The sequence below is a fragment of the Mauremys mutica genome, chromosome 1 (genome assembly GCF_020497125.1).
Source record: "Mauremys mutica isolate MM-2020 ecotype Southern chromosome 1, ASM2049712v1, whole genome shotgun sequence".
Taxonomy (NCBI): domain Eukaryota; kingdom Metazoa; phylum Chordata; order Testudines; family Geoemydidae; genus Mauremys; species Mauremys mutica.
Window position 1 is genome coordinate 134256766 of NC_059072.1, and position 25376 is coordinate 134282141.

Below are 25376 nucleotides of genomic sequence, written 5' to 3' on the forward strand. Positions count from 1 at the left end.
GCCACATTCTCCATTGTGGTAGAAATGGGGATGGGAAGCATGTACTAGCTTCACAGGCCGTGCCACCTAGAGCTGGGCAAAATATTTCTGCCAAAGCCTTTTTCAGTGAAAAAAGCATATTTGACCATACCAAAACACTGAGCGACTTTTCAGCTTCACCGATGTGTTTGTGTCTAAAACTGATTTTTTTTAGTCAGTACATTTTGTTTTGATATTTTCTAAATGAAAGATGTCAATATTTTGATGCAAAACAACTTTTTGTTTAGAAATTCCCTTCCATTTTATTTTTTTTAATTAAAAACCTTTAAAAAAATCTTGACATCTAAATGAAATGTTTGTTATCCCAAACATTTTTAAACATTTATGTATTGATAGTGTTGAAAAAAAATGTTTTTGGACCAACCCAAAACATTTGGGTTTTTTTGTGTTTTTTTTTTAATTTTTTAGAATTTCCAATGAACCAAAAAAACCCAACAACCCCAAACCCCAGCCTTTTGCACAGCTCAAATGCCCCCTGCCCAGCCCCACACTCTGGACACATACACAAATAATTTTGTTTTCTTGGCTATGAATCATCTTGGGGAGACTAGCTGCTTCTAGTTTCATTTACTTGTGTGCCCATGTGCTCTTTCCCTTGATGCATCCCATCCTCACTAGTGCTGCAAAGGTGCATCACCCTAGAAATACATATGACACTGAGCTGTAACTAGCCCTGCTGAGCTCTCTCTTGATGTTGATCAGCTTTTACCATTGACCTCAGCTGGTGTAGGGGTTGGAGTGGGAGAATGGGCCTCCATTGGTAGGTGGAGCAGGGTCAGCCGCGGAAGTGGGTATCTACCATACCTTCCCCCTTGTTTCCTCTCCATTCATGCCGTAGCTGACGTATAAATAACATGTCCCTCCTGGGTAAGGAAGCCATCTGAAGCAGAGAAGCTGCTGAAGGGGTTAAAGGCAAATCCATGCCCTCCCTTTGCTAATCCTCCAGCAGCTTGATCCTGTGTTGTGATGATTCAGGCCACAGAGAGAGAGTGCGTTTCTGCAAACTGCCATAGTCCCTGAGGGAGACCCCTGTGTGACTCTTATTTCCTGTTCAGGAGGATTAAGTACAAGGCCATTGACAAATCACAGTAAACATCTGTATTTGAGCACTCTCTCCATCAAGGCCTAATCCACAAAGAAATTCATTAATGAATTCAAGACATTCACGCTGTTCTATCTATAGTGTCTGCCTGATCCATTTTAATGTAAGCTGTGCAGATGTGTATTTCTGCACCACTGATTTTTTATTTATTTCATGTGACAATCTACTAAGTTACCCCCTTCATCGAATGAGATGCAGAAAACTGCTGTGTAGATTCATCCCTTTGCTTTTGGACTGTACACTGCATCACATACATTGATAATAGATGAAAAGCTCTGAGAATTATAACAAAGCCAGCTGGTGTTCCTATCCTTTATATTTCCCTAGAATTAATGCACACATTCTTTAGCACCTTACTGTCATCTATTGTAGTATATGGAAAAGATTTAAAAGCGAGATTTATTTTATTTTCTGTATTTTGCTTTGATTAAAATTATAATTCCTCAGGGATATTTTCTTTCTTAAACTGAACATTAGGCTAATTTTCTGGTTAATTTGGTGCATTATGGCCAAAATGTCTAAACGTGGACATTTTTTAGGCACACAGAAAAAAAGCAGCGTGATTTTCCAGAAGTGCTAAGACCCCAGCTCCCCTTGACTCGAAGAGCAGCAGTGAGTGCCCAGAACTTGTGGAAATCAGGCCACTTACATACACTTATATAGTGATTTTTATCCAGAGATCTCAAGGTGCATACAAAGGAAGACCTAATGAGCCCCATTTTACAAAGGGGAAAATGGAGGTACATAGATATGAAGTGATTTGTCCAATATCACACAAGAATTTAGCTGCAGAGCTGGCAATAGAATGCAGATTTCCTGATCCAGTGTCTTACGCACTGGCCCACTCTGCCTCTTAAAACAAAAAAAAGAAATAGAAAGAAATTACAAACCAGGCCATCTATTAGACTAGAGTGGTGCTTCTAGGTACTTTCTCATGTATAGGCCATATTTCAATATCATCCTGCTCCCACTGAAGTCTATGGGAGCTTTGTCACTGATTTTAGAAAAAGCAGGATTGGGCCCAGGGACTATTACAAATCCAGCTGTTACAGGGTATTTTCCAATCCACTCTCAAAGCTTTGGCCTCCACCAGAGAGCATGAATCATTCCGACTTGCAAACACGTGCCTGATTTTTTTAATCTCCATCCTTTTGCTACTTACAGTATATTACTGTGATGTAATCTTTAACTCTAGAGACATGACATTAAAGGGAAATTCACATTTTTTGCCTTTTTTTTTTAAAGAAAAAATGCCTGAAGAATAAATCTCTACTGTTACGTTTCAGCAATTACCACCTGACAGGATGTCCAACTCTGATAATAACTTTAATCACCCAGTTTAAATTAAAAAAGTTGAGTACTGCAAATAAAGAGTTCATGATCGCTAATTTAGTCCTAAGTGGAGCATAGGATCTGGTCCAAGAGGTGAATATAGCTGAACTGCTTGGTAATAGTGACCATAATATAATTAAATTTAACATCCTTGTGGTGGGGAAAACATCCCAACATCCTAACACAGCAACGTTTAATTTCAGAATGGAGAACAACATAAAAATGAGGACATTAGTTAAACAGAAATTAAAAGATACAGCGCCAGAAGCTGCATGGAAACTTTTTAAAGACACCACAATAGAGGCTCAACTTAAAAGTATATCCCAAATTAAAAAAAACACAGTAAGAGAACCAAAAAGTGCCACCATGGCTAAACACCAAAGTATAAGAAGCAGTGAGAGGCAAAAAGGCACCCTTTAAAAAATGGAAGTTAAATCCTAGTAAGGAAAATAGACAGGAACATAAACTCTGGCAAGTGAAGTGTAAAATATAATTAGGAAGGCCAAAAAAGAATGTGAAGAACAGGTAGCCAAAGACTCAAAAAGTAATAGCAAAAAAATTTAAGTACATCAGAAGCAGGAAGCCTACTAAACAACAAGTGGGGCCACTGTACGATTGAGATGCTAAAGGAGCACTCAAGGATGATAAAGCCATTGCAGAGAAACTAAATGAATTTTTTGCATCAGTCTTCACGGCTGAAGACGTGAGGGAGATTCCCATGCCTGAGACATTCTTTTTAGGTAAAAAATCTGTGGAACTGTCCCAGATTGAGGTGTCATTAGAGAAGGATTTGTTTTGGAATAAATTGATAAAATTAAACAGTAAAAGTTACCAAGACCAGTTGGTATTCACTCAAGAGTTTTGAAGGAACTCAAATGTGAAATTGCAGAACTACTAACTGTGGTTTGTAAGCTATCATTTAAATCAGCTTCTGTACCAAATGACTGGAGGATAGCTAATGTGATGCCAATTTTTAAAAAGGGCCCCAGAGGTGATCCTGGCAATTATAGGCTGGTAAGCCTGACTTCAGTACTGGGCAAACTGGTAAAAACTATAGTAATGAACAGAATTGTCAGACACATAGATTAAAATAATTTGTTGGTTAAGAGTCAACATGTTTTTTGTAAAGAGAAATCACCAATCTACTAGAATTCTTTGAGGGGGTCAACAAGCATGTGGTCAAGGGTGATCCAGTGAATATAGTGTACTTAGATTTTCAGAAAGCCTTTGACAAGGTCTCTCACCAAAGGCTCTTAAGCAAATTAAGCTGTCATGGGATAAGAGGGAAGGTCCTCTCATGGACTGGTAACTGGTTAAATGATAGGAAACAAAGGATAGGAATAAATGGTCAGTTTTCAGAATGGAGAGAGGTAAATAGTGGTGTCCCCCAGGGGTCTGTACTGGGATCAGTCCTATTCAACATATTCATAAATTATCTGGAAAAAGGGATAAACAGTGAGGTGGCAACATTTGCAGATGATACAAAATTACTCAAGATAGTTAAGGCCAAAACAAACTGCAAAGAGCTACAAAAGGATCTCACAGAACTGGGTGACTGGATACAAAATGGCAGATGAAATTCAGTTTTGATAAATGCAAAGTAATGCACATTGGCAAACATAATCCCAACTATACATATAAAATGATGGGGTCCACTCAAGAAAGAGATCTTGGAGTCATTGTGGACAGTTCTCTGAAAATATCCACTCAATGTGCAGTGGCAGTCAAGTTGTACCCACTTATTATTAATTATTATTATTATTACTATTACTGTACTATTATTATCTGACCATAGCACCTAGGTATATCAGGGATGTATTTGGTCTAGCATTGATATGGGTATGTCAGAAATCTGATTAGAAAACTCTAATTTCAGAAATCTGTGATTCAGCAATGAAGAATCACCCTTGGGCAAACACTCTCTGCAAGTTTTTAACAAGAACATTAGAATGCAGTAAATTCAGGTTTGTCGTTTATGGTCTATAGATGGGATTTCCAAAGGTGTCTAACTTCCATTTAAATTACTTTCAGTTAAGCACCTAGATGCTTTGAAAATCCCACTAGACACTAGCTACATCTTTAAGTGCTTAAATATCTTTGGAAATGAAACTGACCCTAAGTGACTTAGGAGCTCTAAAGAGCCATGTAGGCTTTTTTAGAAAAGCCCATCCACATGTCACAGCTGATGTACAGCAGCATTGACTTTCAATGGATCTGTGCCAATTTATACAAACTGAGGATCGAGCCTTATATGGGATTTTATGTAACAGTACAATTTAATGGTGTAGGCGGTTATCAATGTTATTCTAAATCTCTTCCACTTCTAAGTAGAAAAATAAGTAATGGTAATAATAATCAGTAACAAAAATTATAAATGGGAAAAGTAAAGATTTTCTGCTTGCTCTAAGAACTGAGCAATGCCCAGTGGGCTTCATTGCTAAAAAGTAGGGTTGTTGATTAATAGCAGTTAACTCATGTGATTAACTCAAAAAAATTAATCACGATTAAAAAAATAATCACAATTAATCACAGTTTTAATCACGCTATTAAACAATAGAATACCAATGGAAATGTAAATATTTTGGATGGTTTTATATATATATATATATATATATATATATATATATATATATATATATATATATATATATATATATAATTCTGTGTTGTAATTAAAAATAATATACACTTTGATTTCAATTACATTTGATTATATTTGCACTGTAAAAATGATAAACAAAAGAAATAGTATTTTTCTATTCACCTCATACAAGTCTGTAGTGCAATCTCTTTGTCATGAAAGTGCAACTTACTGATATAGATTTTTTTTTGTTACATGACCACTCAAAAACAAAATAATGTAAAACTTCAGAGCCTACAACTCCACTCAGTCCTTCTTCTAGTTCAGCCAACTGCTAAGACCAACAAGTTTGTTTACATTTACAGGAGATAATGCTGGCCTCTTCTTATTTACGTCACCAGAAAGTGAGAACAGGCATTTGCATGGCACTTTTGTAGCTGACATTGCAAGGTATTTACGTGCCAGATATGCTAAACATTCGTATGCCCCTTCATGGTTCGGCTACCATTCCAGACGACATGCTTCCATGCTGATGACACTTGTTAAAAAAAATGCGTTAATTATATTTGTGATTGAACTCCTTGGGGGAGAATTGTATGTCCCCTGCTCTGTTTTACCCGCATTCTGCCATATATTTCATGTTATAGCAGTCTCGGATAATGACCCAGCACATGTTGTTCGTTTTAAGAACACTTTCACTGCAGATTTCACAAAACACAAAGAAGGTACCAATGTGAGATTTCTAAAGGTAGCTACAGCACTCGACCCAAGGTTTAAGAATCTGAAGTGCCTTCCAAATATCTGAGAGGGACGAGGTGTGAAGCATAGAATCATAGGACTGGAAGGGACCTTGAGAGGTCATCTAGTGCAGTCCCCGGCCTCATGGCAGGACTAAGTATTATCTAGAGCATTCCTGACAGGTGTTTGTCTAACCTGCTCTTAAGAATCTCCAGTGATGGAGATTTCACAAGCTCCCTAGGCAATTTATTCCATTGCTTAACCACTTCATAGTTAAGAAGTTTTTCCTAATGTCCAACCTAAACCTCCCTTGATGCAATTTAAGCTCATTGCTTCTTGTCCTATCCTCAGAGGTTCAGAAGAACAATTTTTCTCCCTCCTCCTTGTAACAACCTTTTATGTACTTGAAAACGGTTATCATGTCCCCTCTCAGTCTTCCCTTTTCCATACTAAACAAACCCAATTTTTTCAATCTTCCCTCATAGGTCAAGTTTTCTAGAACTTTTATCATTTTTGTTGCTCTTCTCTGGATTTTCACCAATTCCTGAAATGTGGTGCCCAGAACTGGACACAATACTCCAGTTGAGGTCTTATCAGCGCTGAGTAGAGTGGAAGAATTATTTCTTGAGTCTTGCTTACAACACTCCTGATAATATATCCTAGAATGATGTAAATATCTTGCAATGTCAGCTACAATGGTGCCATGAGAACACCTGTTCTCACTTTCAGGTGATATTATAAACAAGAAGCAGGCAGCATTATCTCCGGCAAATGTAACCAAACTTGTTTGTCTGAGTAATTGGCTGAACAAGAAATAGGACTGAGTGAACTTGCAGGCTCTAAAATTTTACATTGTTTTATTTTTGAATGCAGTTATTTTGTACACAAGTCTACATTTTTAAGTTCAACTTTCATGATAAAAAGATTATACTACAGTACTTGTATTAGGTGAATTGAAAAATACTATTTCTTTTGTTATTTTACAGTGCAAATATTTGTAATAAAAATAAATATAAAGTGAGCACTGTACATTTTGTATTCTGTGTTGTAATTGAAATCTATATATTTGAAAATGTAGAAAACATCAAAAAATATTTAAATAAATGGTATTCAAAAATAATTATATTATTGTTTAACAGTGTGATTAATTGTGCGATTAATCATGATTCATTTTTTTAATCGCTTGACAGCCCTACTAAAAAGTTATTTCTTTAGTGTTACAACAATAATCAAAAGATAAATACATTCAAGGCAGAAAATGGTATGTTAATACATTTTCCTTCATCACATTAATTTCTTACTTAGGGTGAATGTTAGTGCTGGGTTGACAGCTCTGGAGACCGATGCCCTTTGTTGAGCCAGAGAGCAGGTGCAGCAGCAGAGCAAGTTTCCTGTGGTGAGTACCTGATTCTCCTCTCACTTATACTGAAGTCAGTGGGGTTACACGCTTGTGAAAGAGAGAGCAGGATGAAGTCTACTCTCTGTTCATGTGCTCCGGATATGAAGGGAATATGGAGATAGAATATGTGTTCCCTGATATGGAGGGATGACAAGCTAATACATTCTCGAATCCCAGTGAGTTCCTGGCCTCTGCTGTTACTCGTAACAAATATGCCAACTGTACTTTGGACAGTTACCCACTAGCACTGGACCTGAGACAAAACAGCCAGTTTCACACAGGCCACCAAAAGTTGATGACTATCATTATCTATGTTCAATAAGCAAACACCTCAGTACCCCATTACTTATCTTCTGAGCCCTCTAGTTCCTTTTCCCTTCTCAAACGATAACAATAAAGCAACCAAGAATCTGCTTGCATGATCCTCCCTCAACCTCTCCAAATGCACCTTCTAAGTGGAATCGAGGTAGAGGCAGTGGAGTATATGTGAATTCCAGCAATGTCCTCAGACCATGCCCCTCTCCTTCATGTTAGTTTCTCCCACTTCCTCCTGGTGTAGGTCCAGTAGTAGAAGTTTAGGAAAAGAACAATGAGGCTGAGGATGTAGAGGAAGACTGCAACATTGAAGCCATCAGGGAATGGGCACTCTGTGAAGAGGTTATAGGAGGAGTGAATGGCGATGGCCACAAATTGGCACTGCCAGGGGAGAAAAAAAAACAGAAGCAGGATTAGAGATGCTACATAGCAAAATAGTCAAGCTACAACTGACTATCGGTCCATCCAGTCCAGCATCCCTCCACTAGTCACATCACAACAGACCACTGGTCCACTCAGTCCAGAACAAGCCTTCTTTTAGGCTGGAGTAGGTCAGATATCCCATCTCCCACCATAATGGAGGAAACCATTTATTCACCAAGTCCAATATTCGGCTTCTACCATACTGAAGGATATCATGGGTCCATGAAGTACTGGATCCTGCCCACTGCCACAGGGAAGCAGGAAATTAGTTCATAAAGTATAGTATCCTGCCCCATGCCATACAAGAGCAGATCACTAGTCAGTCTTCTGTTGTGTCCCTTCTCTGCTACTGTCCAGTAACTGATGCTTTGGGATAGGTGTTTGAGGGTATGGAGAATCCTTCCTTTCACCAGATGGTGTTCAGATTATACCTTTAAGCATCTGGATTGAGAGTCCTTTATATTTTAGCTTAGTGAGTGTAACTGCAGCTATTACTCTTATTCATATAAGCATCAATCTGTTTTTTATCTTACTAAGCCATTCACCTTAATATCTCGCAGCATGGAGTCCTATACATTGAATGTATGTTGTGTAAACACGAATTTCCTTTGCTTTGTTCTGTATTTTTTAATCTTTCATTCATGCAGTGCCTTCTTGTCCCTGTATTACAGCACAAGGTAAATAAGAGCTCCAAACCAGGCTTCTTTACACCCTTTTTTATTTTAACGTTACAGCATCTCCTCTTACTCTTCTTCAGTAACTAAATAATCCTAGTCTTCATAATCTCTCTTTGTATGGAATTAACTCCCTGCTCTCCCAGGCACATGGCTCTAATCATTGTCCTTCTCTGGACTATTTCTATTTATGTTGTAGCCTTAAGCAACCAGAGAAACACATGGTTGAAATGTCAGGATTTGCCACATCCTCAGAGATGAGAAAAGGAGAAAACCAAGAGAAAACAATCTAGAAGGAGCTAAGACCTGCTATTTGTTTTTTGTTTTGTTTTTTAAACCTGGGTGCATACAATCTAAATCCATACTAAGGAATCAAAATAAAAGGAGGTTTGATTTCCACAGTTACTGGACAACCACAGCTCCCACAAACTTCAGTGATCACTCAACACTTCCACACACACAAAATCAAGCTACTTGTTAAGGACTTCGGGGGGTGGGAGGAAGGTGGGGTATGGAGCCAGCTATCATACACAAGAAGTCAAGTCTTCCTGATGAGGAGTCAGTGATTGGAATGATCTTTCCCCAGAGTCCCTGGCTGAAATGTACTATGCTGCGATGCAGAAAACTCTTTTATAAGTTGGGGTGGGGAGGGTAACGGACGTGTAAAAGTCTTCTGTCTGTTTTCTTCCCCTCACGGGGATAAGGCTTGTCTGGAAAGTCACTGTAGGTATTGAAATGTCTCCTTGCTTACTCCTGAGTACCACTCAACCCAGACTTCTCCCTGATCAGATGCAGTAGGACATCTAGTGAGATGGCCATTCCAGTAGGTTAGACCAGGGATGAGAGACCCAGGGAAGGGAGAGACAGAAAACTGGTGCCACCCTATCCAGGTCTGGAGTGGGAAGAGGTAGATGAAATAAATTACCAGCTGCAGGATGGTGAGATAGCGTTTCCACCACAGGTAGCGCTGCATTTGTGGTCCCAGGCTGGCCAGCCCATAATACAGGTACATGAAGATGTGCACAAAGGAGTTCAACATCCCAATGAAGAAGGCTGTGGGATAGAAAATACAGGAAGGCAGGAAGAACAAGGCACACAGAGACTATGAGACTCATCCTCCTGTACTGACAGACACAGTCCCCTAGGTGACATGTCCAAAATGTTGTCCCCTTGTGACTCATACATGTGTGACACCCTTCAGTTCCTGAATGCCCTAGAAACATGACCCTTCACCCAATACCATCTCACACAATCCAAGGAGCACCCTGTGCCACCCTGCTCCCTCTGTGTGGGCTGCAGCCAGGACTGGTTTCTAGAAGGGACAGACAGGAGGTCCAAAGACAGAAGAGGGAATGCTGGATTAGATATTGCAAATCACTCAGATATCAAGGCCTTTTACAAAACTGCTTCCCATGCAAAAGCACCATGAATTCCTATGCCAAGCTTGGCTCTAAAGTTCTAGCATTGTGCATTAGGGTGGGTTAGTGAGAGGGGGCAGTCAGGCTAGACAGGGAGTGGGGAATAGTCTGGATATGAGCTGGAGAGTGAATGGGACAGTCTGGATCTGGGCACAACAGTGAATAGGACAGGTCCTAGCTGAACAGAGAATGAGGGTAGTCCTGCTCTGCGAAGGAAAACAAGTAGGTGCAAACTTAGGCCTTGAACCTGGTGTTCTCATTTCTGTCTGGGCAGTGAATGGGGCAGTCTTGTCCTGGATGAGACAGTGATTAGAACAGTCTAGAGGTGGACAGGATAGTCCAAAGAAGCGCCCAACAGGTGTCACTCATGATACCCTTGTCTCTCACTACCAAAGTGGATAATGTGCAGTGAGGTTTCTGTCCACTAGCCAGTCAAGATGCAGAGTTCACATTATCTCCAGAACAAGAGAGACGGAGACAGAGTATGCCCAGTGAAATGAAGCTTACCCTGTCCTCCAGGCACGTATTTGACACCAGCCCACCAGTTGAAAAGCATGGTGCCATGATGATACACATGCAGGAAAGTCACCTGCTCAGGCTTCTTGCGCAGAATGAAGAAGACCTGAAAGAAGTCAGAAGAGAGAAAGTTTTGAATTCTTCCATATGTTTAGACAGGGCCTAGGAGTGCAAGGGGCTACAGGTAGCCAACGCTTGACCTGAAGCACCGCAACTCCATTCTGCTTGCATCTTGGTGACAGATCATCCTTCCCTTTAGAAGCCAAGGTGAGCACTGGCAAATCCAACACACACATGGACCTTATGCTATTTGGAAAGGGAGAGACCAAAAGGACGGTGCCTCTTCCACAAAGCCTCAGCCATTCGTACCTTGGGATTCCACTGCAGACTCTAACAGCGGTTACCCACACAGATGGCCCTGAGACATGACATCTGGATCCAGACCTGAGCCTCCATGTAGCTTGGAGGTGTCTGGATCTAGGGTTTTGTTTGAGGTCCACAATGCAGAAGCAGAGGTTACATGCCTACTAGCACTGGGGACAGATCTCCAGGGGAGGCATCACATTGAGCAGCCAAGCTCTGATGGTGTTCCCATTTGGAAAGAGGGTGACATCAACCAGTCATATGCTGCTTTTTCACTACCAGGAAGAACTGTTTTCTGGGCAGTGGTGACTGGGGGAACAGCTCATACCTGCTACTCAGAATGCAGAGGGGTAGTCCAGACCATTAGCCATGCAACTTTCACTCCTCCAAATTGATCCAGTTCGTAGGCAGTCCCTACACTAATACAATCTGGGCATAGAGGGTGTCAAAGTATTCCCCAGCCAGGATCGGTTCTAGGGGTTCTAGGCAATCCAGCAAACACCCTGCCCTTGCTGATCTGTTCCCCCTGTACGGTCCAGTCTGCCATTTGAAGGGCAAGGGAAGGTGTGGCATATTACTATGGAGCAGTTGGCCTCCATGATGGAAATTCAAGGTAAGTCAAAACTCACCCGGGACACAAACCCTTATCCCAGGATCAGTGGCCTGGAACAATCTCATGCACACGCAGCAGTGGAGACTCTGGGGCATACACCTACATAGTCCTAGGCAGTTTACTCTTCAGCTTAACATCATACTTTAGTCAGAGGGACAATGACCAGGCTGAGTCTACTGCAAAATGGGTAGACGCTATAATAGACTTGACCAATTGGTGAAATTAACCCTGCACCCACATTTGGGGACTGGACTCTCCCAGTGTGTGGGTGTGTAACCTCACCAGTCCCTCAGGTTCAGATTTCTCCTCTTGGCCCTGCATGAACCCCTGACACTCTGAGTTACCTAAACATCAGAAAGTGTGTTTGTGTAAAGGGGGCTGAGCCTAGATTTAAAGGGAATGTCCACTCAGAGAATATGATGTCAGGTATGCAGTCATTGAGACAGAGAAGGCGCAGACAATGTTTGTGAGGAAACTTACTGGGCTGATGCCAGTGGCAAGGCTAGAGGCTTGGAGGCAAGTGGTTTCCGTATGACATTACCCTGAAACTGTGCACTCATCCCATGATAGTATCAGCATTATTCCCTGAAGTGGGCAGACACTGTGTGTGTGTGTGTGTGTGTGTGTGTGTGTGTGTGTGTGAAAAGCATCAGCCACATACAGAATAAATACAGCACATTGGCTTTGGCACTATGTCTTTGTCCCACAAGGGGGCTCAGAGCCAGCATGATTCATTACAGAGCCTCGGCCCTGTTATTTTGGCCAGGCCCACCTTACCGTATCAAGCAGCTCGATGACTTTGGAGAAGAAGAACCACCAACACACACTCGCCATCTGCTGGAAAAGACAAGGAAATGCCATCTGATACTGAGACAAAAGTCCTTGCTCAACACATAGCTAGCTAGCTATCGTAGGGAACGTCTACATTTAAAATGCAACAGCAGCACAGGTGCACCGTTGTAGTGCTTCAATGTAAACACTCATTACAGTGACAGCAGGGATTCTCCAATTGCTGTAGTTAATCCACCTCCCTGAGAGATGGAATGAGGTGTTTGGAATAATTCTTCCAAGGGCTGTCTATACCTGGGGTTAGGGCTGGCATAGCTATGTCTCTCAGGGGGGTGGATAGCTATGGTGATGTATATTTTCAGTACATTGTCCCCTGACGGTCTTATACTGCTGCCCTTCTTCATAGTATCTGACTGCCTTCTACATAAAATCTATAGTCATAGTGAAGTTCCTAGTGGACTTTGTGGATCTCCCTTTTCACAGGGTAAAAATTCAGCCTACGTTATTTATTTTGGTTGGTTAGTTAGTTGATTTGTTTGTTTATTTTTGGTGGGGTATCATTTCACTGGTTGCCAAGTATTTTCAGCCTCGTGGCAAAGCAGTGGACTCATCAGCATGGGAGGCAGGCTCAAGCCACCTGTACTTATTTGAAGCTTGGCTGTATTTCCAGACAAATAGGAATATGGTAAAACCACATCATTATAAAAAAAATGGATTTTTTAATGAAAATTACCGAATCCATAAGCCCTTATGAAACAGGTAGAAAATACAGACGTATCCATGTTCCGTGAGTTAGAGAGATTCCTTGAGTGCTGAAGTAAATCATTTAGCGAAATGGATTTGAAAGTAAGGGAATAGGAGCAAAGGCCTTCTTAGGACATGCAAAGGTAGCCAGAGTGCAGTTTGGACCAGTCTTCCAGCAAAGCAAGCCATCTATCTCTGAAGAATGAGAGTTCTGTATGAAACTGTACCCTCATTCCCAACTTGCTTCTGGTGTAATCCACTGGCTGACACAGGTAACTATAGTTGGCCAAGACTGAAGTTACCAGGAACTGAAAGAAAAAAAAAACTAATATGAGAAACCCATTCTCTGTCCTGCATCTATCCCATCTTCAGGGCTGGCTCCAGGCACCAGCGCAGCAAGCAGGTGCCTGGGGTGGCCAACGCAAAGGGGCAGCACATCTGGCTCTTCGGCAGCAATTCGGTGGCAGGTCCCTCAGTCCCTCTCAGAGGGAAGGACCTGCCACCGAATTGCCGCTGAAGAATGAAGCGGCAGCGGTAGAAGTGCCTGGGGCGGCAAAAACGCTGGAGCCGGCCCTGCCCATCTTTCATATTTCCTTGGTCCCAAGGAGATTTACACTCTAATGCTAGGTAACCAATCCCAATCCAGGACAGGCCGGTAGTGATTCAAATTCATCACTACAGCTACAAATATTTACAGATTTTTTTTCTATCTGTCAGAATCTGAAAGTGAATATCTATATGATCATGTTTGTTACCCTTTGCTGCAGATATGTGTGTGCTTGAGCTTTTCTAGAATGAAGAGTGAATTATAAGCTTGAGAATTCTCTGAAAGCAAATTTTGAATTGTGTATTGGATTGTAAACTTCATCATTCATTTTGTGTTGTTAAGTTGCATTAGCCAAGGATGAGAAGTGAATATTCACTTTTACCTGGTTGTGAGCAATCTTTAGGACTAGAACTGTTTGCTAAATAAATTTGCAATTCTTTCTGAATAAGTGTGAGAATTTCATGATCCTTCGGAAAACAGTAAATAAAAAGCCATATTCATTAGTTAGAACATTCATTTCAAATGTACTCAGCTCTAGTCATTTGATGGGTATTCAGCGGCCCACATGTAAAGAGTTGGTAGATCTCAGTTCAGTTTCTAATGGAAAGTTGCCCATCCACACCCACACACCCCAACAACAATAAAAATAAACATCCCTTCCATTGACAGTGGCATTAATTTTCACCCTTGTTGGAGGTCTCAGAAAACATGATTGCAAGAGTTTGGAAAATAAAATTCCTCTCCCTCAGAGATGAACCTGGTCAGGCTGAGGCACAATGTAGGGACAAACGTACATCATGTGTTCTGTAGCTGCTACAGAGCGGATTTTATATTCCAGGTTTGCCATTCAGAGACCTTTCACCAGCATTAATTCTCTAAAACTCTAAGGGGCAGTGTATTAAGGAAGGTTGAAACATGGGAAAGATTGTGTTTGCCCTATAGGGTATGTCTATATGACAACTAAAAACCCATGGCTGGCTCAGGCATGCAGGGTTCAGGCTAAGGGGCTGTTTAACTGTGGTGTAGACGTTCAGGATCAGGCTGCAGCCTGGGCTCTGAGACCCTGAGAGGTGGGAGGGTTCCAGAGCTCAGGCTGCAGCCCGAGCCAGAACATCTACACTGCAATTAAGCAGCCCCTTAGTCTGAGCCCCTTAGCCCGAGTCAGTGGGCACAGGCCAGCCATGGGGTTTTTAGTTGAGGTATAGACATACTCCATGTTGCAACCTTCCCTAACGCAGGTGTCTAATTGCAGTATAGAAATACCCATAAAGTAGTGGTTCTCAAACATATTTGATCACGCCCCCTTCTTTGTATCTGTAGTAGTTTATGCCCCGCCACCCTCTTCTGGGCACCCAGCCAGCAGCTGCCACTCTTTGGCCACCCAGTTCTGAAGGCAGAGTGGAGAGCGGCAGCTGCTGGCCGGGCACCCAGCTCTGAAGGCAGTGCCGCCACCAGCAGCAGCACAGAAGTAAGGGAGGCAATAGCATACCACCCTGACTTCTGTGCTGCTGCTGGCAGCAGTTCTGCTATCAGAGCTGGGCATCCAGCCAGCAGCCACTGCTCTCCAGCCACCCAGCTCTGAATGTGTGCAGTAAGTTTTTCCCCCCTAAAGCTTCTCACGCCCCCACCCAGAATACATTCCGTGCCCCCTCATTTTGCGAACCTCTGCCATAGAGACTTCACCACAATACGTATTTAACTGAGTAGAATGTGCCCTCTAGTGGCAGAATGAAAACATATCCCAGTCACCTGTTCATCAGAGAAGGAGTTTAAAGGGCTCCTGCTTCAAATCCCCCCTGCTAAAATGTTTATCCAAATGGAGCTGATCCATTATCCTTACCTCATAGAACATATAGATTGACAGAGCCACCAGGGTCAAATTATAGGCAGTCAGCAGACCCTTTAGCCTCAGTGGCTCCCACTTCCGCATGAGGTGTGGTCCCAGTGCCACAAATAAGAGGTAGAGGGTGAAGAGCAGTGTGACTGGAAGTGGAGAGTAAACCAGGAGCCAGGGGTCTGTCCTTGGGTCTGCAAAGTAAAACACATTGCACAAAAGCAAAGAACAGTGTGGATTGTTGGCCTCGAGAGGGAAATAAATTTTATATCTAAATAAACGGCTCCTGTCCTGGATTTTAATTTATCCCCTCCATCCCTGCCAATGAACGTCAGCCCTCACCCATTATGCCAGGGCTGAAGATCCACACAACACAGGCAGTTTGTTTCATCACCTCCTTTCTTTTCCATTCACCCATTCCTTACACAGCGCTGTATGTGAAGACAGACTCCGGCAGATTGAGCGGATGAGACCTTTTGGAATAAGACCAACGGTCATGAAGGCGGTTTCTGCAAGCGACGTGGTACGCTAAGAGCATGGCAAGACGCGAAAGATGCCCTGGTCAACCACTGCGCCCAGCCCATCTCCAACCATCTCGACTTTTGTCCTGCCATTGGAGCAAGATGGAATCTGGGAAGAGAGAGTGAGGCTGACTAGGCGCACCTCTCCCTCACTTTAATACAATTCACGCACAAGTCTTGACATCCCTCTAATTCCCGTAAACTTTAAAGTCCTGTGGCGATGGGCGAGCGACGAAGCAGCAGGTGTAGATACACTGGGAGCTGTAGCCGCGGACCTGCACACAGGCGGCTCAGGTCTAATGGTCGTCTTCTTGCTGACCGAAGCAACAGCTGGATTCGGCATCTACCCGAGTGACTGAGCAGTCCTCTTTAGGACCGCACTGCTCACCTTCGTAGTAAGAGGAAAGGGCTAGAAAAGGTGCCCTAAACATTGTTTGCTTCATAGAACCCTGGCCAGCTTACTGCGGCTGGAGGGGATCCCATCTTATGTGGTCGAATAACAAAATTTCAAACAACAAAACGCAAGGTGACACCACTCATTATTGGTACATGGAATGTATGCACGCTTCAAGACAACCCCTCAGCAGATCGACCAGAAAGAAGAACAGCTCTGGTTGCCAGAGAGCTCGCAAGATTTAACATCGATATTGCAGCCCTGTGTGAAACTCGTCTAGCCAACGAAGGTCAGCTCACAGAAACAGGAGGTGGTTACACATTCTTCTGGTGTGGACGTAGCAGTGACGAACGTTGTGAATCTGGAGTTGGCTTTGCGGTTAAGAATCATCTTGTCCACAAACTTGCCAGTCTTCCCGAGGGCGTGAACGATCGACTCATGATACTGCATCTTCCACTACCGAGAGGAAAGCGAGTTATACTAATCAGCGCTTACGCACCCACAATGACGAATCCGGATGAAGTAAAGGACAAGTTTTATGAAGATCTCTATGCCCTACTTTCATCCGTGAAGCGCACCGACAGGCTGACTCTACTTGGCGATTTTAACGCGAGAGTAGGATCCGATCACTCTGCCTGGGATGGCGTCATTGGAAAAAATGGAATCGGCAAATGCAACAGCAATGGCCTACTACTATTGAAGACATGTGCGGCTCATGATCTGATCATCACCAATACCATCTTCCGCCTGCCCACTTGCAAAAAGACGTCCTGGATGCACCCACGTTCCAAGCACTGGCATCTCTTTGATTATGTCATCGTGCGGAGGAAAGATAGACAGGATGTAAGGGTGACTAAGGCCATGCCGAGTGCTGACTGTTGGACTGATCATAGACTTATCATCTCTAAATTAAGCCTTCACATCAAGCCAAAGAGACGTCCGCAGGGAAATAAAACTGTGATGAAAAAGATCAACATCAGTAAACTGAGGAACCCCAACACAGCAGCTTCACTAGTAGAAGATCTCGACAACCAACTCTCAGGGCTGCAATTAGAGGAAAACGTTGAGAGGAACTGGGAACGCTTTTGAAATATTGTGCACTTTTCTGCACTAAAGGTTCTTGGACCCTCACACAGGAAACAGCAGGACTGGTTTGATGAAAACGACGAAGAGATCAAGGCTTTACTTGCTGAAAAGCACCACCTTCACCGTGCTCATCAGAACGACCCGTCGTCAACAGCTAAGAAAAATGCCTTCAACAATATTTGCAGGACCGTACAGAGCAAGCTTTGTAAGATGCAGGACTCCTGGTTGAGTGCCAAAGCAGATGAAATCCAGAAGTTTGCTGATAGAAACAACGCCAAACGGTTCTACGAAGCCCTTAGATCCTTGTACGGACCTCGGCCTTCAGGGAGTTCCCCTCTACTGGACTTAGATGGTGTAACTCTCATTACTGAGAAGACTCTGATTCTACAGCGTTGGGCTGAGCATTTCCAATCCGTACTGAACCGCCCATCTTCCATCAATAATGAGGCGATTGACAGAATGCCCCAGGCGGATATTAATTACAGCCTGGACGTTCCTCCATCAGAGACTGAAACCCTACAGGCCATCAGTCAGCTGCCTAGTGGCAAGGCCTCGGGATTTGATGCGATTCCAGCGGAAATCTATAAAGATGGTGATGCAATGCTTGTTGACAAACTCACTCAGCTGTTCCAGTCCTTCTGGAATCAAGGGTCCATTCCTCAGGAATTGAAAGACGCGTCCATCGTACACCTCTACAAGAGGAAAGGAAATTGAAAAGTCTGTGATAATCATAGAGAAATATCACTGCTTTCTAGCGCAGGTAAGATCCTTGCACGAGTGTTGCTGAATCGCCTGATTGACCACCTGGAACAGGGTTTACTACCCGAGACACAGTGCGGCTTCCGCAAAGAGCGTGGCACTGTGGACATGATCTTCGCAGTTCGACAGCTCCAAGAGAAGTGTCAAGAGCAGAATCGTGAACTGTATACCATCTTCGTGGATCTTACCAAGGCTTTTGACACTGTCAGTCGCGAAGGTCTGTGGCGCATCATGTCGAAGTTTGGGTGCCCTGACAGATTCATCCTGATGGTACGTCAGTTCCATGACGGCATGACGGCTCGTGTTCTGGACGACGGAGAAGCTTCAGAGGCCTTTCCCGTCACAAATGGCGTCAAGCAAGGGTGTGTGTTGGCACCGACCCTGTTCAGCATAATGTTTTCAGCTATGCTGTCAGACGCCTTTCAGAACAGTTCCTTGGGAATCAGCCTGAGATACAGGACTGATGGGAAACTGTTCAACCTGCGAAGACTCCAGGCTGTCACCAAAATAAAGGAGACTGTGCTAAGAGACCTTCTTTTTGCTGACGACTGTGCCCTGAATGCCGGATCAGAGCAGGAAATGCAAGCTAGCATGGATAAATTCGCAGCAGCATGCGATAACTTCGGCCTCCTCATCAACATAAAGAAAACCGAAGTGTTGCACCAGCCAGCTCCGAAAGCCCAACACCAAGAGCCCACCATCATAGTGAAGGGACAAAAGCTGCAAGCAGTGGACCAATTTACATACCTTGGCAGCACCCTTTCTCGCGCAGTGACAATTGACATCGAGGTCAACTGCAGAATCGCTAAGGCAAGTTCTGCATTTGGCAGACTGTTGACCAACGTGTGGGACTGCCGTGGAATAAACCTTGCTACAAAGCTTAAAGTCTACCAAGCAGTAGTGCTAACTACCCTGATGTATGCCAGTGAGACTTGGACTGTATACAGGAGGCACGCTAGGCAACTGAACCACTTCCACATGACTTGCCTCTGCAGACTTCTGAGGATCCGGTGGCAGGATAAGGTGCCAGATACAGAAGTCCTCTCCAGAGCAGGCCTGCCGTCAGTTTATACTCTGCTTATGAAAGCTCAGACACGCTGGGCAGGCCATGTTGTAAGGATGCCAGACCACCGCATCCCCAAACAGCTCTTTTTATGGTGAGCTGTCTCAAGGAAAGCGATCGCACGGGGGACAAAAGAAGTGATACAAAGACATGCTGAAAGCCTCTCTTAAGTCCCTGGATATTGACATCACCTCCTGGGAAACCCTGGCACAAGACCGATCGACATGGCGTACGCTGATCCATCAAGGCTGCCAGACATCTGAAGCCAGAAGGATAACTATAGCACAAGAGAAGCGAGCACTCCGTAAAGCCAGAGCTGTAAATGTTGTAACAGTGGTGCCCACACATGTCTGCCCGACATGTGGCAGAACATTTCGTGCCCGTATTGGCCTTATCAGCCACCTGCGGATGCACTGTGGACAGCTCACAACCTGCTAGATGTCAAGGTCTTCTTCGAAAACGATGGACGAACATCACACAGCACTGGCAATGCTCTGAAGTACTGACCTTCTCAACACCCTGTCCTTCAGATCTCCTGTCTACACAGATATCCACTTGCAGGGTCCCCTGTTACTCTTATCATGGACTCTGATGCTGGAACTCTTCTAATATTCTACTTCTGGGTTCCACAGTTTGCCAGTGCTCCTAAATCTCCACTCAGAATCCAGTCTGCTATTCCAGTCCTGGGACCCACACAGCTCTGGCAGCATGCCTCTCAACTTGCCTGTAGAATTCCCTCTTTTAGTCCTGAGCCCCCTCTTCAGCTCTGCCTCTTAAAGCTCCTGAAGACAGATTTGAACCTTCTCTTGTTATCCCAATCCTGGGCCAGCACACAGAGCTGCCAATACACCTTAATTCTGATCTGCAGCATATTCCATTCCTGACATGCCACCCTATTCTGCAGCACCTCCTGTTATTCCAGTCCTGGGTCTCTCCTAAGTACATCCTGATAACTCTGCAAACATTGTGCAGTGGTTTGTCTCAACATTTCACTTGTTACCCAAGGTAGGATTGTACCTGGGTCTTCAGAAGTCAAAACCTGAGCTCTAATCACCTGGTCTATCAAGCCTGACTGTGACATACCAATGCACATTTTAAGACATCACTTTACACAATATTTCTGAGTTTACAAGCAGCAAGGTGCACTTCTTGCTAGATAGATTTTCAGAGCCCCATGCTGAACCCATAAAAGGCTGCCTTCTTTAACCTTAATCCAGTGTCAAGAAAAAAGTTATATTAACTGTAGTTTGTACCCCAAATGCATTCAGAAAGCAAAAACAATTCTTTAATGTTTTAGGTTAAAAAAGACTTTATCTAAACAGCAAATTGAAAGAAAGGAGTTTCATTCAGTGTGAACCAATATGCAATATTCACACATCCCTGGAATACCTTCTACTTAGGGTGACTGTATGCAGCAACCGTTGTTGCTGCGATGCATTATCAGCTAGCATATGCAACACCTAAAACAGCATAGCTGGATAGCCACTAGTTCATGAGGTGTCACAACATACATCCTCATGGGGTATAACATTACCCCACACACGTATTACCAATTCTAACATGCAAGTTACATTTATGCAAAAAAACCTTAGCTTGTTTTGTGTGGGAGACAGTTACCAGTATTACAATACAAGATAGATATTGTCACTGGAAGCAAACATGTATACATAGAACTACTAAAGATACAGTATAACAGTGCAACATGTTTGGAGTACACTTGTACCTCACACACTTTTTGATGCAGGAAAAGTATTTTTTTATGCTAAATTAAAATGTTCACTGAATTGTGTACATGTGCCTAGGTGACAATGTCTAAAACAGTATAATTGGAGGGCTACTACTTCATGAGTTATCACAACATGTATGCTTGTGGGGCACAACATTAGCCTACAAATGTGGATGAGGGTTAAAGAGTTTTCCTTTGCAAGAACAAAGATGTTTAAATCCCTTCCCTCACCCCACAAGTTGGTGTTTCCCTGAGCTATAGCTCAGGGCTCTAAAGAAGCTCAAGATCTTGGTAGTGAAAAGTGAGATTTTGCCATGTATCCAAGGAAAGGAAATGAGCTCAAGAAGGGGATGATTCTTATTAATGGTTTGTACTTTCCATAGTGCCACCTAATGGTATCCTTGGGAAATTTTCATGCAAGGCAGCTTCTCCACCTACCTCCATTTTCAAGGGCCCAGTTATAGAACTCTTGAATTTTCTGCCAAGTTGAAGCCATCCTGGATCCCTGAATGGAAAGCAAAATGAGATTTAACCTTGTCTGTGATCACCTAACCCCATTTATGCCACTCCAGGCTCCAAGTCCTGCAGTGTGCAGAGACTTCTGGTTACTCATAGACACAGTTTTAGGACTCAAGCTGGTCCAAAAAAATGTCTGGGGGGGGGGAGAGAATTAGCAATTAAAAATAAAATTTAAAATTGTGTTGAAATTTCAACAAATTTTCATAGAATTATGGAAGTGTTAGGCTGGAAAGGACCTAGAGAGGTCATCTAGTGCAGCCTCCTGCACTGAGGCAGGACCAGATATACCTAGACCATTCCTGATAGTCTAAATATTCTTAAAAACTTCCTGCGATGGCTGATAGAACAAGGAGATCCAGGACTTCTGCTCTGCTCCAGGCAGGAGTGTGTCTAGGTGTAGTTCTTTGTCTGTGCTGAGCAGGCATAGCTGGATGCTTGAAATATGGGCTAGTGGGTGTGCTTGCCAAGGTGTTCAATTGGGGAAAAGGTATTTAAAAATATGCTGTTTTTTTTAAAGGGGAAGGAGTGGATTCTGGTATGTGACACTCCTGGGCAGTGGAGTTCAGAATAGAGAGTGGAGTGGCTACTGTTGTGGGGATAGGGGCATTTTGGAACAGTTGCTGGAGGACTGTTAGAGTTGACACAGGTAATTCAGTGTCTATGTTAGCACTACCTTGGATGGAAGAAGGTAGACTTTGGCTTTGCATTATTGGGGGTGTTGTTATTGCATTGATGTAACTGGGTGCCTGCATCACAACCTCCCTTGGAAGCCTGTTCCAATGCTTAGCTATTCTTATAGTTAGAAAGTTTTCCCCAATATCTAACAATCTCTCTTGCTGCAGTTTAAGATAATTATTCTTGTCCTATCTTCAGTGGACCTGGAAAACAACTGATCAAGATTCCCTTTATAATAGTCTTCAAATATGGGCTGTTACTGGGTCAGTCTTCTTTTCTCAAGAATAAACATGCCCAGTGTTTTAACATTTCCTCATAGATCAGGTTTTCTAAACCTTTTATCATTTTTGTTGCTCTCCTCTGGAATCTCTCCAATTTATCCACATCTTTCTTTAAATGTGTTACCCAGAATTGGATAAAGTACTCTAGCTGAGTTCTCACCAGTGCTGAGTAGAGTGTGTTTTACATACCACACTCCTGTTAATATACCCCAGAATAATATTAGCCTTTTTAGTAACTGTATCATACAGTGGATCTCAAATTGAGTATGAGTCAGCAATAATCCTCAGAGCCTTTTCAGCAGTACTACCACCTAGCTAGTTATTCCCCATGTTGTATTTGGGCATTTGATTTTTTCCTTCCCACTTGTCTTTATTGAATTTCATTTTGTTGAATTCAGACCAATTTTCCAATGTATCAAGATTATTTTGAATTCTAATCCTGTCCTCCAAAGTGTTTGCAGTCCCTCCCCTCTTGGTGTTATCTCTGCAAATTTTATAAGCACACCCTCCACTCCAAGTCATTAACGAAAATATTGACTAGTACTTGACCCAAGACTGACCCCTGTGGCACCCCACTAGATACATCCTCCCAGTTTACTAGTGAATCACTGACAATCCACTTTGAGTATGTTTAATCTGGACCACATTTCCCTAGTTTGCTTATGAGAATATCATATGGGACTGTGCCAACCGCCTTACTAAAAATCAAGCTATATCCCATCTACAGCTTCCCTCATCCGCTAGGCCAGGAACCCTGTCATAGAAGGAGATTGGGTTGGCAATTTTGATCATGTCTGTAACCAGGTTAAAAAAAAATGGAGGAAAAATGTCATGAAAATTTAGTCAAATTTTTTTTGGGGGGGTCACTACACTTTGTTTCAATTTCAACATTTTAAATATTTTCTCTAGCTGCACTCAGGACATTGGAGCTTTGGTCCCAAGGTGATGAAGGGCAAAGTGTGTGAAAGGTCCAAGAGATGAACAGAGTGTGCTATACTGTACCCTGTGGAGGGGGATGCAGGCGGGGATCACTGAAACAATGTATCCCTTTTCATTAGCTCACATGGCAAAATAGTCACTCAGGGACAAACACACAGTCATCGCCTTACACACCTGTCACAGACTCACTCAGACAGATTTATCACCTGCTGCAACTCCAGTCAGAGCAGGGCTGAATTTGACTTCTTGACGCCTACTCTGCACAGTTGTACTGTTTTAACTATACTGGTGTACATAAAGTGGTATGTGTTAAGGGCTTCCCTTGCCAATAATTCCAGATTCCCACCACTTGCTTTGAGAGAGAGACCTCTCCTACAGCCTTTGGAGAGGCAGGAATTGACCCAGAAATCACTCCCAGCTCTGTCATCAGTAACAAATCAGCTTTATCAGTCCCCTTCATCAGCTAACACACAGTCCCAGCGCCCATCCCCAGCATCAGCCACTCAGTCACTGATCAGGGTTCTTCTTCCCTTTGGGTTCTGGCTGCATTTCATGTATGCTGCAAACAGATCAGTGTGGTCACACTCTCAGTCTGCTCCTTGGGCTGGTCCCCAGAATCTCAGCTTGCTATAGCATCACTCCAGAAGCAGTAGCAGCTGGTGCCTTCTCCAGTGGCCTGAGCAGCCCCTTCTTAAATGGCAATTCCACCCTCCAGTCATAGGAGGACTGGTAGAAGCAAGTAGGCACAGAATTTTCTGCCAGCTCTCTAGCCAACCAGTGGTGTGGTGAGGGTGGAGAGACTAGCTTCTCCTTTCTGCTTATCCCCAGCTGACCAGGGCTCCAGGGTCAGAGCCAGCCTTCCCAGCACTGCTATTTATCTGTGAAGGTGGGTTCAATAGCGACAACAACTGCAGCTCGGTCCGCATACAGGTGCTTTATACTGGTATAATTGTATCTACACCAGGGGTTGTGCAGGTGCAACTATTTTGGGGTGGGGGAGGGGTGAGGAAAGACACCTCTGACTGACATAGCTGTACTAGTACAAAAACTAGGACTAGACCAGGCCTGACACTAGGGGCCAAATACTGTTCTCGTTTCCATCATTGTAAATCTGGAGGAAAACCGTTACAATTAAAGATCTCATTACAGATTTACATTGGTGAAACAGAGCCAAATCTGGCTCTCCCTACTTAGGTGTTTATAGCACTCCTAACACCTGAGAACCTAAATGCAATCTGACAGGCACCCAATCACACTCTAAAACATACATAGCAATCACACTCAAAGACACACATGAGGCTCTTTCTCTGTCCCACACATGTAGCAATCACATGCACCTCCACTTTTATTTTTCCGTTCTCACATGTTCCCTCCCCCCACCCAGAATTGATACTCTCTGACATGATCACTTATATACACACTGCGACACAAAAGGTACACACTCACATCACCTGGACAGAATTCTCCAGCAGAGATCTGTCCAGGGATTAACAGCGGACTCTGTGTCAAACTAAGGAGGATTTCCTTGTGGTTATGTATACACACACACACACACACACACTTTACACATAGCTCAGCTTGCTCCGCTCCAGCTCCTTTTCTCCCAAAAAGTGAGCTAAACCCCCAAGCAAAAGAGAACTCCATTACACTTACAGACTTACCCTTCCAGGGGAGATGCTGTAACGTCTCTCTTTTTCCAGGAATACTGTCAGGATGCAGAAACCTTTCTACACCCTCCTGATACACCCCAGAGACAGCAGAACAAAGAGCTGCCGGAGTCTGTGCCGTTGAGCAGGCACCGTGTCACATTTCCGTCTCCTCACCTGAAGAAGGTGTCTCATCCGCTGGGTTCCCACACAGAAGTTCTGAATTCTGGCTCCTTGACAAGATTCAGGGTGTGGTGTTCACCACCAGTGACTGTGAGCTGCAAGCACCACCATTGCTGAAGGCCGTCTCTGACTTTGCCTGATCTGGAGTTACATCACA

The 25376-nt window shown here is 43.4% G+C and overlaps 1 protein-coding gene across 1 annotated transcript; it reads right to left on the reverse strand.

The window, feature by feature from the left end:
* Positions 1 to 6938: 6938 nt before the first annotated feature.
* LOC123347164 (elongation of very long chain fatty acids protein 4-like) lies at positions 6939 to 25128 on the reverse strand. The gene is made up of 8 exons (XM_044984543.1): positions 25052 to 25128; positions 21415 to 21481; positions 15434 to 15621; positions 13274 to 13354; positions 12291 to 12347; positions 10529 to 10643; positions 9529 to 9656; positions 6939 to 7887 (listed from the first exon to the last, which is right to left on the reverse strand). Exons 2-8 carry the CDS (start codon positions 21470 to 21472, stop codon positions 7717 to 7719), a joined length of 798 nt encoding a protein of 265 aa, XP_044840478.1. The 5' UTR covers positions 21473 to 21481; positions 25052 to 25128; the 3' UTR covers positions 6939 to 7716.
* Between the last annotated feature and the right edge of the window lie 248 nt (positions 25129 to 25376).

Bases quoted from the DNA above. Each gene is read 5' to 3' on its own strand.
- LOC123347164 (XM_044984543.1), bottom strand. From the start codon at position 21,472: ATGGCTTCAACTTGGCAGAAAATTCAAGAGTTCTATAACTGGGCCCTT. The intron at 12,348-13,273 runs GTACAGTTTCAT...CTTTTCCAGCAG, and splicing joins GAAGCAAGTTGGGAATGAGG to ATGGCGAGTGTGTGTTGGTG. The intron at 7,888-9,528 runs GTAATTTATTTC...CTCCCCTGGCAG, and splicing joins ATCTCACCATCCTGCAGCTG to TGCCAATTTGTGGCCATCGC.